At 42.7% G+C, this 16,433-nt stretch overlaps 1 protein-coding gene across 1 annotated transcript in view; it reads right to left on the reverse strand.

The window, feature by feature from the left end:
* The window catches only part of CRYBG3 (crystallin beta-gamma domain containing 3), a 100,289-nt gene that overhangs the window by 26,176 nt on the left and 57,680 nt on the right, over window positions 1–16,433 (reverse strand). Inside the window, exons 8-12 of the mRNA XM_038766203.1 lie at window positions 13,757–13,893; window positions 12,990–13,104; window positions 10,475–10,510; window positions 8,998–9,131; window positions 5,056–5,182 (exon numbers count right to left, since the gene is read on the reverse strand). Of these exons, the coding sequence (XP_038622131.1) occupies window positions 5,056–5,182; window positions 8,998–9,131; window positions 10,475–10,510; window positions 12,990–13,104; window positions 13,757–13,893 (549 nt within the window). The remainder of the gene's footprint in view (window positions 1–5,055; window positions 5,183–8,997; window positions 9,132–10,474; window positions 10,511–12,989; window positions 13,105–13,756; window positions 13,894–16,433) is intronic.

Consider the following 16,433-nt stretch of genomic DNA (forward strand, 5'->3'; position numbering starts at 1 on the left):
ATTATTATTATTATTACAAAGAACTGATAAAGTAAACAAAGAAAGTTTCCCGGAGGGACCAGAATGTCCAAATGCCCCTTGGGAGATACCTTCTTTCTGAATCCTAAGCCCCAACTCAGAAAAACTCCAGCGTATGTACAGAAAACTCCTCCTCCTTGGGACACAGGAGCAGTATGCTTAGTTCATTCAGCTGTAATTATTGAGCACTTACTGTGTGCAGAGCATTGTACTAGGCGCTTGGTTGTTTCCAAAGACTCTACCCTCAGCCCTCTCTCCATCTCCTAATCCTCGTCCTCCTCCTCTGGACCCAGGAGCAGCTTGCTTAGTTGTCTCGGCTTGGTTGCATCGGCTCTACTCTCAGCACAAATCACCACTTCCCCCACAGGGACAAGGCCGGCATTTGACCTTCACGCATCCACTGGGGGCTGCCGACAGCGTGGCTGCCAGAACATCGGAAAATTCCCCTCCCAAACCAGGCCGTCCCGTCTCCGCTGCTGCCCCTCACTGAATCTACCTCCGGCCTGGCCTTTCACCACAGCACGCATGGCTCCGCTCCCATTCGGTTGTCGAGTGTTTGAATTTTAAATGAAGCGTAAGGGGGTTTTCTTTCCTCTCAGTACGGTTTTCCCAAAAGTTTTGCATTGATTTGCACTGTTGTCTATCTGGTAGTCATATGTTGCCAGTGGAAAGAGCACGGGCTTTGGAGTCAGAGGTCACGGGTTCAAATCCCGGCTCCGCCAACTGTCAGCTGTGTGACTTTGGGCAAGTCACTTCACTTCTGTGGGCCTCAGTTCCCTCATCTGTAAAATGGGGATTGAGACTGTGAGCCCCATGTGGGAGAGCTCACCTCCTCCAGGAGGCCTTCTTTCTCTCCCCTTCTTCCCCCTCCCCATCCCCAAGCCTTACCTCCTTCCCCTCCCCACAGCACTTGTATATATTTGTACATATTTATTACTTCTAGACTGTGAGCCCACTGTTGATTAGGGACCGTCTCAATATGTTGCCAAATTGTACTTCCCAAGCGCTTAGTACAGTGCTCTGCACACAGTAAGCGCTCAATAAATACGACAATGAATGTTGCCGATTTGTACTTCCCAAGTGCTTAGTAATAATAATAATAATAATAATGATAGCATTTGTTAAGCTCTTACTATGTGCTTAGCACTGTTCTAAGCGCTGGGGGATACAAGGTGATCAGGCTGTCCCATGTGGGCTCAGTCTTAATCCCCACTTTACAGATGAGGTAACTGAGGCTCAGAGAAGTTAAGTGGCTTGCCCAAGGTCACACGGCAGACATGTGGCACAGCTGGGATTAGAACCCATGACCTCTGACTCCCAAGCCCGTTCTCGTTCCACTGAGCCACGCTGCTTCTCTGTACAGTGCTCTGCACACAGTAAGAGCTCAATAAATCAATCAATCGTATTTACTGAGCGCTTACTATGTGCAGAGCACTGTACTAAGCGCTTAGCACTGTACTAAATACGACTGAATGAATGAATGAGGACTGAGTATCCAAACAGAGAAACAGGAGATAAACAATGTCTCACATGAATCCCTCTGCCAGGTGCTGGGGTAATTTCCTGCCACCTATTCATGAAGAAATCTTTCCTTCAGACTCAGTTGCTACCCACCGGTTTTATACTTTTGAGGACAGATATGTTGCTTGGTACAAGATGTAACTCAATCAGTATAGCTTGAGAGTCTTATAATGAATAACAAAAAGGCAAAATTTCTCTAAGCAAAAGACTTCGGTGAAAAGAAAAATAAAATCAACATTAATTTTTCTGGGAGACACAACCACAATACAACAAACTGAAAATGATCCTCTCTCCCCGCCTCCCCCTCCCCCCCCGCCTTACCTCCTTCCCCTCCCCACAGCACCTGTATATATGTTTGTACGTATTTATTACTCTATTTTATTTGTACATATTTATTCTATTTACTTGATTTTGTTAATATGTTTTGCTTTGTTCTCTGTCTCCCCCTTCTAGACAATGAGCCCACTCTTAGGTAGGGACCGTCTCTATATGTTGCCAACTTGTACTTCCCAAGCACTTAGTACAGTGCTCTGCACACAGTAAGCGCTCAATAAATATGACTGAATGAATGAAAATAAATTCCTAAACCTCAAACCAACAACTGAACTGTTTGGGAACCAAAGCTGAGTTACCCAAAATTCTGTTCCAAAAGGCTATCAGTGTTTTTAATTAAGGACTGTGAGCCCCCCTTCTAGACTGTGAGCCCGTTGTTAGGTAGGGACCGTCTCTATATGTTGCCAACTTGTACTTCCCAAGCGCTTAGTACAGTGCTCTGCACACAGTAAGCGCTCAATAAATACGATTGAATAAGGATATAGAGAAGTAGGAAGCAACTTTTTTGGTGAAGTAAACAGGCTCCATTACAGATGAGAAATCATTTTAAATAAATCTGCCATTTTTGTGAATGAATTTCAAAAATTAGGTATGTGCTGACACAGTTAATCTGAGGCCACCGTATCCGCACATGCTGGGTGAATATCAACTCCTTTAACAAGCACGGTTGTCTTTAAAGGAGGAAAAAAAAAAGAAACCTCGTGGTTATTTCTGGAATCTAACGCACTGTTCCCTTGCTAAGCTTCAGTGAAGCAAGCACTCGCCTGACACTTAAATAACCTTAATTACAGTTCTTTCCCACCTTAAACTATTTGTAAAATAGAGTAGGAACAAACTTAATTCATTCAAAACTGGGTGGAGAAAGTTCTTGGGAGGGGAGGGGTGATACCGGTCCTGCTGGACCGGACCTGTTGGGAACTTTCACACACCCGTATGGGGCTAGCCAACATCCGTAATACAAAGAAGCCTCCGATCCACCATCGCTATTCCCATCCCTATCCAATGCAAGTCCCTGGCTCACTTTCAGGACAAAGATGGTTTCTTTCCATCAAAATGTGTTTATTTTAACCTCCATTATGTTTCTTAATATACTCCCGTAGGCTGGCTCTTCCTGCAAAGGTGTTGACATTTACAGTGCTTTTCCTTTTACATAAACAAAGGAATAAAGTTGAAACTGATCCGGAAAGACTGCGAACACCAAACTATTCTTGACTACTCTATCATTGTTCGAATCCTGTCAAAAGGTTACGGTAGCTCTCGACTAACACCTGCAGGAAATACTCCAGTTAAGATGCTCTTGACTTTCTTCTGGAGACTCCAAAGTGGCAGACAATAACTGCTAATGTGGTCCTACCCCTGGAACCCACCCTTCAAGACAAACCATCCTCTAGGTCGATGCAAGTCTGCGAAGTGTAAGCCTAGAAGACCTTGTACTTTGGGAAACAGATGAATCCTGTCTTTGGAGTTACTACTTTAAAATTTTCTTAATCAGATAAAGTGAATCATTTACAGCTGCTTTTACTGGCTGAAAGTTCAAATTGGAAAGAAAATCCATGCTGTTTTTCAAGTCCATAGAAAAATAGGGTCTCTGGTACATAGATGAAGGTACTCAAAATCCCTTATCTATGATCACTTGACTCCAAGATGATATCTTCCCGTTTCCTATGAGAACCTGGCCCGGTCTCATCACCTGTACTGGGGCCTGGAGCTGTGCCTCTTCTTTAACGTTGCTGAGCCTTCCCCAGACACAGAATGGTGCGACACAAGGTATGGGGTTTAAGAAATGGTTGCCGTTGAGCTGCTGGTACTGAGAAGTGGGAAACCGGTGCCACCTAAGAAGGCATTTGAATGTGGCCTGAACAAATCAGTCCTCGGAGAGGCACCCAGCAGGCCGTCGGCATCGGCGAGTTACAGGTGGGGACGGCTGGACACCGAAGAGGGGAGAAGGGAAGGCTCTTGCCCTGCCCCTGGAGGCTTGTTAATAAATTTTAAGTTAATTCTTGCCAGTTTTCCCTAGGGGTTGCTACTCCTGGGGACGGAGGCACGCAAATCTCCAAGAATTAACTAAATTTAGAAACAGGCTGTGGGAAACGTGCCTCGCCTGATTTCGCTGACATCTGAGAGGGCTGGAGTGCAGCCCACCGCCACATGACCTACTGCGGCTGCCACCCAATTTTGAGAGTATTTAAAGAGCTGAAAATGACCAGGAGCCTTTGTGCACATTCACTTTGCTGGGCATCAATCCCAGTGCCCATGAGGTTTCATCACCTCTATAGCACTTGTCATCACCATACTCATCTCTAGCCAGACCAGGCTCTAGGTGAGTTTCATGAGATGCTAAAACAAGGATGAGGACCACAAAGGATGCCATGGAGGCTACCTAATCATTCAAGTGAAATATAATCATATATATTAATTATAGTATTTATTAAGCAACTACTATGTGCCAAGCCCTGGGGGTAGATACACACTGATTGGGTCAGAGACGGTCCCTGTCCCAGATGGTGGGGGCCAGGGGTGGGAGAACTCACAATCTAAGTAAGAGGAGAACAGGTATTGAACCTCCATTTTATAGATGAGGAAACTGAGGCACAGAGAATTTAAGTGACTTGCCCAAGGTCACAAAGAAAGACAAGTGGCAGACCCACCCTCCAGTAAGCCAAGCTGCTTCCACAAGCACATCATTCACCACAGTGGTTATGGAAAGCTCACTGAGCATGACATGGCTGCACCAGAAAGAGCACCAGGTACTCAATAGCAGCTACAGCTGGATAGGTCAGAGGATACCCCATTCAAAAATAACACAACAATTGATGGATTGGGTGAAAAGGGGAATCTCCCCCACCCCCCAAAAAAACAACCCCAAACTGTTTATCTTCTAGCAGCTGGAGCTCTCTTTTAAAGGTGGGGTCAGGGACTGTGTAAAATATTAATTCTTAAGACAGAAAAGCCACCACTTCTGTGAAACACAATTGCCTGCCTTTCCCAGTTTCTAACATAATTCCTTCCCCTAAAATGAGGGACATGAAAACCCAATAGAAGCATTTTTGAAGAAAGTTTCTTTGTGAAAGTTATTTTTCTTATTGCCCTCTCCTGTCTGGATCACTGTTTACACTTCAATGAAATACTGAGAAGGGTGCCAAGAGGAGAGAGGGGAGACATAGAGGTAGCAATGCAACTTACAGCCTGAAGGTACCGGAACGACAAGAAAGAGCAGCTTAGTGTTCCCCAGGTGCGTGTGTCATGGTACTTCCCCTCTTCCAGGAGAAACTGACGTCCTTTATAGCGTTCTTTTTCGTAGGCAACCCACCTACAGCAAACATGACACAAAGCAAACAATTAAAAAAAATAACTGTGGCCAATCGAGCATGAGAAAGAAAATCGCCTTATGCAATCTAATGGGGAGTAGCAGATCCCTAACTCCAGAAACAAAGACACACTTGTTCCATTCAGGCTCACAGAAAGGACAGATGGAGCATTCTGCATGGGTCAATAATCCTTACCATCGTGAGGCTTCTCCTAACAATAGGTTAATTGTATAATTGCAATAAATGCTTGCGGCACGATCTGATACCTCAACGCTTCAACACCCTCGGAGTCCAGTTAGCTTAATGGGAGACAATGGAAAAAACACAAACACCAAAGAAAATTCCCATCCCAAAAGTGAGCCCTACAAGCAGTTACTCGTCTTTAGACGTTTGGGCTCTACAGAAAGGGAAAGCCCTTTTTAAAAAAGAATTTCCCAGACGAAATCTGCAGGCACAAGAGTAATTGTTAGCATCAAACTAACATGAGCAGGCATTACTCCTGTTTTTTGGACAGTGCTTGCCCTGACTCTCAACCCATCTAAGTGGCATCCAACCAATCACCAGTGGCACTGACTGAACACCTGCCTGCAGGGCTCTCGGTATGGTGGTACGACAGCAGGCTTGACTCTGACTTCAGCAGTAGCAAAATGGTTTTATCAAAAATAAACTGAAAAGCGGCAACAGGCAGGGTACAAGAGAGGGAATCATGGATAAACTACTTAAAAGGCCAAAAAGGGTTGAGGGGGACAGATGGGAAGATTCACTTAAGGGGAGGGCAGGAGGGTGGAATAGTGAAGGCTGGTAGGCAGGGAGTGGGAAGGGTAACGTGATCACCAGGAGAGTCACTGAAGGGAAAGTAGGCTATCTTATAGTTGCTCCTACTGTACTAGAAGTTGGTAATAATATAAAACAGTGGTGGGGGGCCTTGAAAAACTATATACCACGAACTTATAATTTCTGAGACCTTTTGCAAAATTTAATGAAAAATGATCTCTTATTGAATATAGTCCATTTTACAGTAAAATGTTTACAAAAACTTGTAGACTATGCCACTTTTACTAATTCAAAAGGAACTAAGAGCACTGACAGATTAGAGGCTGGACTGTTCAACAGTAACAACCTCTGTGATATGGAATCATAATAATACTAATGATGATGATGGTATTTGTTAAGCGCTTACTATGTGCCAAGCACTGTTCCAAGCGCTGGAGTACATATAAGGTAATCAAGTTGTCTCACGTGGGGCTCACAGTCTTAATCTCCATTTTCTGGATGAGGTAACTGAGGCACAGCGAAGTGAAGTGACTTGCCCAAGGCCACACAGCAGACAAGTGGCAGAGCCGTGATTAGAACCCACGTCCTCTGACTCCCAAGCCTGCGCTCTTCCCACTAGGCCATGCTGCTTCATGAAGAACAAACATTTCCCACCCAAAAGTATTTACAAACTTGATTCTCATTAAACCTGAAAGGACCTTTGATATACAGTGTGCACAAAACAACTGAAGACTACTGTGACTTAACAGAAAGATCATAGACTTGGTAGTCAGAGGACCTTGGTTTTAATCACAGCTCTGTCATTTCCCTGCTGTGTGACCTTGGGCAAGTCCTTTAACTTTGCTGTGTCTCAGTCTTCTCATCTGTAAAATGGGGATTCAATATCCGTTCTCCCTCCTACTTAGACTGTGGGCTCTGAGTGGGGCAGGGACTGAGTCTGATCTGATTATCCTGTAAAGTACAGTACAGAACCTTATAATAATTGGTACATAGTGCTTATTGAATACCATCACTATTATTAACTGAAACATTCTACAAATATTAAGAAACACACAAAGTCTTCTTTCAATAGTAATTTTTTTTAAATCCATCTAAGATATTGTGAAAAAGACACTTTTTTAAAAAATGAGACAGAGCATCTAGCACACTTTAAATGACTTTCCTAAAATAGGGACTGAGGAGAACTGATCAGCATTTGATTCCTTCGTGTGTTTAGCAAAGGCAGAAATAGATAGCAAAAGTCTTAAATCAGAGAATGCAGTCATTTGCTCATCTTACTGCAGGGTCTTTTTGGGGATACCTTCATTAAAGACCTGTCATTATTATCTTCAAAAAATAAACACCAGACCTTTATACGTCACTGTGTACACTTTACATAATTTTTCTTGCGATTTATTCATCAGCTGTATAAACTGAATGAAAATAAGTGTTTAGCAGACAGCACTGAAGATTAGCAGAAAGTTTTAAGGTGGAAAAAAAATTGTTTTAAATGGATTCAGCTGCTTGGTAATCCAGTATGAATCTCCCACAGAAAAATGAGTTGGGAAACAGAATGTGTCTAAAATGTGTGTGTGTGTGAATTTGTGTATGTGAAAATTACTCACACCATACATTTAAAAAACCAAAAATAAGTACTTGTTTATCCAAGTTAGGACTACTGCCTGTCATCTCTAAATACAATATGCAATCTCTGCACTCTTACACATATGTGTTTTCTAGGCTTTTCTTCTTTTATCTAATTGTATTCTCAACTCTTCATGTTGGTTCACCTTTTCTTTTCCCATTAAATTGAAAGTTCCTTGGAGGTATGGGCCATATGTTAGTCTTTGGGAACTCCTTCCAGTTAAAGTCTAGTAGAGTGCCTCAGTGCTCAAAGTAGAAACATAATACATTCTGTTGATGGTGGAATCATTTTAATTTTTAGCCTAAGTACAGTGACATTTGACCCTTCCATCTGAAAGACATACTGTTTGGTTCTGCGGTTATTTTATACACAATATGCACTCTGAAGACTACATAAGGTTTAATCAGATTTAGAGAGTCAGAGATTCCGAGTTCTAGTCTTAACTTTGCCTTTAATCTCCTGTGCAATCTTGGACAAGCAATTTAATTTTTTTCCGTGTAGCAGCAGTTTCAAATTCACTTGTGATGTAAACCCTACCCTATACTAATTTATATCTGTTCTTCATTTACAGGGATGATACATCTCATGGTGAACTATGAACCACACATGGAGGGGTGGCTGAAAGGTCGATGCCCTACTAACTCTCTCATCCCCAATGTACAGTCTTAAAGATAAGATACTTGCCATGTTAAGGCATATACCCCCAAAGTCAATCTCTATTTTCGAGGCTGCTTCTAGGGAAACTGATCTTTCCAAACCCACACGAAGGGCAGATGCAGTCCAGGTTGCTGCCTGCCGTTATGAATGCTGCAATGGGTTCCCCCTTTCAGTTCAGCACAAAGCAGCTTTAGATGACTTTCTCAGTGTAGCTAGGTTATCTCAACACTGCTGGATAGACTGTTCCCAAATCTCGCTGTTGGTAACATTGGCTTGCCATTTTGAATTTGGGCTCCGGGAGACACAAAAGCTCAAGAAGTAGTGTGGGTCGTCTGGAGTAGGTCAACGTCTCCTAAACAGATTGGATACCTCACAGCTTTACAGACATTCAACTCGATGCGAAACTTGGTGTCTTACTATTACCAAACTCTGTTAACCTTCCAAAAGTCATCCTGTCCATTTACTTTCTTGCCTATCTATGCACTGTGGGATAATGTATTGTCTAGATGGCGGAAGCATTGTTTCAGATTTTTTCTCGATACACATTTGAAAATTTTCCCTTGAAAACTTTTCCTGAACCTCTAATAGTTGACGATGCCCTTACAATAAGAATACGTATTTTACAAACTAACCCTGCCCCCAAAGAGAGAGAAAGGTTCATTGGGATCTGAACAGATATGTCAAGACCATTAACAAATTTGTTTGCACTTGTAAGCAATGTTTCACACCGCGATGAGGCAATAAAGAAATCAGAACACTCACACTCCACCAATAACATGAACAGATCCAATTCCGTGGAAATCCCCATCGTTTTGGAACAGAGCTGGCACTGAGTCTATGTGCTCGGTAAACTCCTTGGCCCGTCCTTGGAAATGGGTGTTATCATACACCACCACCTGGGGAACAGGATTTTAAAACAGATTATTGATGTACATGTATGTTTTAGAAAGGAAATACAGCAAACCATGTCCCCCTACATATTAAGGGAAGAGCTGAAAAAACACCCAGTGTCTTTCAAGTATTTATTTTAGATCTGCGGGCTTAGTTACTGCCTAGGTATTCCCAAAAAATACCTCAAAATATTATTTGAATCACAGAACTGAACAAGGAGGACCTTTAAGAGATCATTTGGTTGAGGAATGGCTAAACCATCTTGATACTCTCCCAAGTGCTTAGTACAGTGTTTCGCACATGGTAAGCACTCAATAAACACCAATCATTGATTAAGCTGATTGAGAAAACCAAGACTATCAAGTCAGCATTTTACTAGTCGTGTTAAGGACAGAGGAAAAGTCCAAAGTTCCAATTTCTACAACGTCATTAACCTCCTATTTAGCCAAGCTTGCCATTATCTCTGTCAAAGTAAACCGTACACCCTAAAGGCTTATTCCAGTTTTTTTACTGTGGGGTGAATGGTTATGGCAGAGATGTCGGCACAGAATAACCAAATATGCTGCGGCTGCTGTTTATCACTTACCAAGCATCCAGAGTGTGCCAAGTTCTGTGTTTTACCACAGATGAACAAAGGGGCTGGAATTCTAAGCAAACCTACATGGGCAGTGGACAAGCAGTGCTGATTTTCTAAACCATAAAGCGGCACCCTTCTACCTTTTAAACATATGGATAATATCTGTGGACATTTTGGACTAATGCGAATAATAATAATGACGGGATGAACTCTTCTTGTGAGGAAGCATGTACAGCCTCCTCACTGCGTTTTGTTTGGGCAACATTTAATTTACAAAAGCAAACAACTCTGAAAGATAAAACCTACAAGCCAGATGGGCTGAAGGGTAAAGTAGCTATTAGTCTGGAAAACCACTTCTGAGCTCTGATAGGGTCAACTTGTGTACTTCCCCGAGAGGATTTGCTCTCTGATTTTTGGAAAGGAACAGTGGTTCCTTCCTCTCTTCCTGGCTATTGTGAACAGCAAAAATAAAAGAAAGGTGGAAGGTCTTGCAGCCTTATGGGCTAATGGCCTCTTCACCTTCATACCTCTATAATGGGCTCATCCACCTTGATGAACCAAGTTCCTTAAACACTCAGTCAACCGATGGTGAAAGTATTCATCCCTAGTTGCCCCCATCTAGTACTCCTTCCTCTGTAATCTCCAAGAAGGACCTGTTTCCTTCCTCCTGCCCTAATTTTTACTAGCCCTTCTTGAACCCTCTGAAAGGCAGCAATCCTGAAGAAAACTCTGGAAACACACTCTTAGAAGGATGACAAGTTTAGTCCTTACCTTTAGGTTCATTGGCATTTCCACCTTCAATCCTCCCTAAGATTTAAAAAAGAAACATAGTCACGCATATATAATGCATACTCAAATACATACATGTATATACACACACACACAACTATGGAAAAATCCTAGAGCAATAAATGGGGAGGAATGTCATGGCTAAATTGGAAAGTAATCTGAAATGATTAGATACTACTCTTCAAATCTCAACGGGGCTCATTTCTTTCTGATTTACATCAACAGATTCATCTAAGCCCTCATTTATTCTTCTCCTACATCCTTCTGTGTTGCCCTTGCACTTGGATTTGCACCCTTTATTCACTCCTCCCTCAGCTCCAAAGAACTTATACACCTATCCATAATTTATTTTATTAATGTCTGCCTCCCCATCTAGATGGTAAACTCATTGTGGGCAGGGAATGTGTCCATCAACTCTGTTTTATTGTACTCTTCCAAGTGCTTAAGTAAACAATCAATCACTTATTGAGCACTTACTGTGTGTACAGCACTGTACTAAGCACTTGGGAGAGTACAATATAACAGTGTAACAGCATGGGTGACATGTTTCCTGCCCACAATGAGCTTACGGTCTAGAAGACAGTGTTCTGCACACAGTAAGCACTCAATAAATACAGCCCTGGAGGCATTTCCAAAAAACATTTACAGACTCGCTTATGCTACACAGAATGGAATAGTGACATCAAAAGCTCAGGAAGTGCTGACTGTGATTCTACCTTGTAATGCGTGGATACTACTTAAGATATTTTGCCCCCAGGGAAGCATCAAAGACTCATAAAATTGGTAGAGTTTGAGAAGGGGACATCCATTACTAGGTACAGATGGGGAGAGTGAAGGCTGAAGGCAGAGAAAGTAAGACTCAAAATCTACTCCAACACTGGACTAGGCGACAGGACACCTAGGTTCTCGTCCCAGCTCCACTACTTGCCTGTGCCTCAGTTTCCTCTTCTGCAAAATGGAGATAAGATACTGGTTCTCTCAAATTCTGAGCCCCTTGTTGACAGGGTCTGTGTCCAATCTGATTATCTTGTATCTACTCCAATGCTTAGCATTGTGCTTGGCTAATATATCTTTATCATTAAAGTACATTTCACAAAAGTAAAGTATTGCATGACGGGGAAATCTGAATTAGACGATGTACTAAACACCCACATGTGGACAATTTCTCAAGAAGAGGTCTTAATAAAAGTGTGGAATTTCTTTAATGCTATGTGCAAAGCAATGCACTAAGCACTGGAATAGGTACAAGATAATTGGGTGGTCATAGCCCCGTTCCACACGGTGTTCACAGTCTAAACAGGAATGAGAGGATGTATTTAGTCCCTATTTTACAGATGAGGAAACTGAGGCAGAAAAGTTAAGTGACTTGTTTAAGGTCCAACAGTAGGGAAGTGGCAGAGCAAGGTGACTCCCAAGCCTGTGCTCATTCCACTAGCCCATGTTGCTTCTCCAAATGTATTTTGGGTAACTTGCTAATAACTGTCTCCATCCATCACCTCCCAATTTTGTGAACATTGCCAGGCCACAGAGGAGACTGAAGCTTCCTTCCCTGTGTGGCTGCCCTAGCGTTAGAGCTCAAGTGGGCTAATAAGGAGTTTGTTGGCCTGTCCGGGTATCTCTCCCTTGTGTGTGACCTTCAATACAGGTTTTACTCAACATTTCATACATATTAACCTTATTAGTCCAAATCTATTTCCAAAAAAATGAACAAAATGTTAAAAGACAATTGCTGAAATATGATCAATAATTTGCCTTTGATTATAAACATATCTGACCCTGAAAATGACGGTTCTACCACTGGAAAAAAAATACATGAAAACAGTCCCTTCTCTTTATCTGCACTTTATCCCAGGATCCACCCTGGGCCCTATGACTGACATTATATTTACTGCATTACATTGTAGTCCAGTGCAAAAGGGAGTCCCCATAGTCGATCTTGTCTATTAATCATTCAACTGCACCTCGGCGATGTGTGATTTACAAGAGAAATATCAGCCATAGTCTCTATGCCTAGTAATATTTAGCGGATAGGATGGCTCAGTTTCAGTCATTCTGTCCCTAAAGTATAAGGCATATAAATATGCATATTTATATGATATAAATATATCGATGGCTCTTTATTAAGCATCCTTATGGGCAACAGCAGCTGGGCTAGATGTTAATCAAAGTTAAAGAGATTCAACCCCTGCCTTCCAAGTGGTTTTAAACTAGGCCACGTGGTCCTGAGCCTGCTCACAGTTCAATCATCGAAACAGACATTAAGAAAAGATGAAGCTAGAGCAAGAGCAAATAAATATTTACACCACCGGGTGCAACCTGCTGCAAGGATATCTATCTGGGTCCAAGGTTGGGAAGGGAACTTGCTCATCTTATGGAGGTTGGAAGAACAAATGAAGGCAGAATTAGGATTAGTTTGAGAAGGTGGGGAGACTGCAGGAGGGCTTTGACAGAAGGGTCGTGGATTTTGGAGGTCACCAGATTAATGCCATTTCCTCACCATTTTAAGGGGACTCAATGATTTCACATCTGTTGCAGAAGTCTGAGAGAGCTCCTGGCCTTCTTCCAAAACTATCACTTCCCCTTTGAAATGAATATCTGGATACGCGAGCCAACTAAAATATGATGAAAAAATGGGAGATTAATAGAGCACAAATGCTGAGACTCTAATCTTGGTTCTCCTAGAGGCAAGAGAATACTGAAAAAATGACAAGAATCCCACCAAGTTAAAATGAAATTAGTTTGGACCTAAGAAATATCTTCACTGATTGTTCATTAAACCTTGCTCCTTGATTATAATTCTGAGGGGCTAAAGACCTTTCAATTTGATGGCACTTTCACCTAATAATTAAACTGGTTCTATAACGGGCTTCACTCAAAACACGCGTTCCACAGAACAAAAAAGCTTCCCACAATTCACATGGAGTGCACTGCCCACATTTCCCACCCAGAGGAATTACCCTTTAAGAACGGGACTGGGGACCTCTCCCGAGCAGATGCTACCTTTGCTGCCAAGTTTCCTGGATGAAAAAGGATGCTCCTTCCTCCAGAAACCAAGGCCCTAAGCCATGGGTGCCAACGGACCCCAGCACTGGAGGAAGTGAGACAATGTGCAACTCCTTACTTAATTGGCTCTTTCAAGTGACCCACAAAAGCCCACCTGTTAGGTTTCGAGAAATGTCTGGGTCACTTCTTAACTGGGCTAAATTTCCTGCTCCCCCCTACTTTCATATATACTCATCACTTCGATGGCCAAGCCAGACTTACACGCCAGACTTCACGATGAAGGACACGGGACTTGGGGAATCCAGTTCTCCTAAATTGGGAACAGCATGTTGAATGCGGATGGGACTGCATCCTGGGTCAGCCGGTGGGCAAAGTTCAATTTCTGGAATGCTACAGTCCTGCAAGAGAGAGATTCGGGCTGCAGAGGGATCTACATTTACATGGTCCCACAACATTACCAAATGCACGGTAGCTCTGTCTCCTCCCACTTTTCTCCTGCCTTTAAAAAACGAAACAAATGCGCTTATGATTCGATGGGTCTCTTTTTTCCTACAGACTTAAGATTTTGATGCTGCTTGTTCTAACAAGAACACTTTTAATACTGCCTGCTTGGCTGTAATGAAACAAGCCGTAGCACAATTCATTCATTTTGGAGTCTGGAAAACAACTTGTTCCACAAAGGAATGTTCAGAGTCACTGACCTATTTGGATGCCAAATGCAGAAATGTGACCTGCTTTTTGGAGTAGCAGCACTACAAAGCCTTTCTCAAAGAGGAAAGGGTCTATACTAGAAGGAGTCGTTCTGGGGATAAGTAGACTGTAAGTTCCTTGTGGGCAAGGATCAAGTCTATTAACTCTATTATATATTGCACTTTCCCAAATGTTTTGTACAGTTCTTTGCACACAGTGAGCACTCAAAAATCAGTTGATTTTTGATTGATTGACAAGAAGGAATAATGGGCAGACTCTGCCACGTTGGCCTGCTTTAATCAATTCACCCAGGACAAGGAGCTGGGAACAAAGAGGGAGGAGAGGAGAAGCAGAGAAAGCACTCTATTTCGTCACTTGGTAGGGTGTGGAAAGGGACAACTACTGAAAGTTGTAGGTGCATGTTACAGCATCCTTTTGGTCACACTATGGTCCTAAATTCCATTTCCACCTGATGTCACCCTTAAGAATACCATCCATGCAACTAAAGCTTTGAAACTTAAATCTGACCTCTGGCACTCGTGAGTAACTTCGACAATGGCTACATCTGCTTAAGACACATAATTATATTTTTATGATCAAAGTCCACAGGGGGCATTAGGACTTTATATATGCATCTACTGCTACACTTAATGAAGCCAAGTTTGTTTTAGCTGAGAAATCTAATGCTTCTGGGGCTATGTACAACCGTCTGGTATCTAATGGCCTAGAAATCCCGAGGTCACCTGATTATCCGATTGAAAGACTGCATATCAAGGCTTTTCCACCCACTCTTAGCTCTTACCCATTGTTGCCCTGAGAATCTAAGAGAAATGAAAACCCCATTAAATTGCTAATTCTAATGGGCAAGTTTTCAGAGAGCTCAGTTTGTTGGCAAACATATTATAAAGAGCGGCTGTCATCCAGCCCACTGGGAGAGTTGAATGGCAGAACCGGGTGGAAGAGGAATTTCACCTCCGCAGAACAATAATACTGCTTTTTCCCCGACTGAAAACAAGTCAGGGTTCTTCCCAGCTGGTAACTCAACCCAGTAAATCAGTGCAGGAGTCAAACCCATCTGCGCATCAGATCGGAAATCTCTGTCAATAAGGAAAAACTTCCACCCCTGCCCAACAATATCAATCATGGACACTGAAGCAGCTTGGCCTAGTGGAAAGAGCATGGGTCTGACAGAGGACCTGAGCCCTAATCTCAGCTCTGCCGCTTGCCCGCTATGTGACCTTGGGCAAGTTATCCGTAAAATGGGAATTCAAAACCTGCTCACCCTCCTACTTAAGACTGTGAGCCCCATGTGGGGTGGGAACTGTGTCCAATCGGCATATATTTTATCTACTCCAGTGCTTAGTTCAGTGCCTGACACATAGCAGGCACTTAACAAATATCATTATTATTATCATTATGCATTTATTACAGTTATTATTATCAATTCACATACTCCTGGGCCAATCAGGTGCCCTGCCTGAGGATACACACTGCCCTCCCCGCCAGGAAGAAGGCTAGAGATTTGAATGCTCTGAGAAAACTGAGACCAAAACAACAAGTTTTGAAGTCTTTGCTCATCTGACTAGGGAGGAAATAAGGCAAAAGCAAGACTGCTTCCATTTGTGTAGCAGGTAAGCAAAATCAGGGTTTGTTTTCAAATTTATTTGTGCCCCGAACATATTAGACCAATCAATCAATCAATCATATTTGAGCACTTACTGTGTGCAGAGCACTGTACTAAGCTCTTGGGGAAGTATGACAATATAACAGACACATTCCCTGCCCACAACAAGCTTGCAGTCTAGAGAGGGAGACAGACATTAATATAAATAAATAAATTACAGATATGTACATAGTGCTATTGGGCTGGGAGACGGAATGAATAAAGGGAGCAAGTCAAGGTGACACAGAAGGGAGTGGAAGGAAAGGAAAAGAGGGCTCAGTCAGGGAAGGCCTCTTGGAGGAGATGAGCCGTCAATAAAGCTTTGAAGTGGGGTGAGTAATTGTCTGTTGGATATGAAGAGGGAGGGTGATGCAGTCCAGAGCCAGGACTGGGTAAAAAGTTGGCGGTGAGACAGACGAGATGGTGGTACAGTGAGTAGGCTGGTGTTAGAGGAGCTAAGTTGTGGGCTGGATTGTAGTAGGGTTAGGAGGGGGCATGGTTTAAACTGCGTGGTTTAGACGGCGTGGTTTAAAGCCAAAGGCAAGGAGTTTCTGTTTAATGTGGAGGTAGATGGGCAACCACTGG

Source organism: Tachyglossus aculeatus, chromosome 24, assembly GCF_015852505.1.
Source record: "Tachyglossus aculeatus isolate mTacAcu1 chromosome 24, mTacAcu1.pri, whole genome shotgun sequence".
NCBI classification, from domain to species: domain Eukaryota; kingdom Metazoa; phylum Chordata; class Mammalia; order Monotremata; family Tachyglossidae; genus Tachyglossus; species Tachyglossus aculeatus.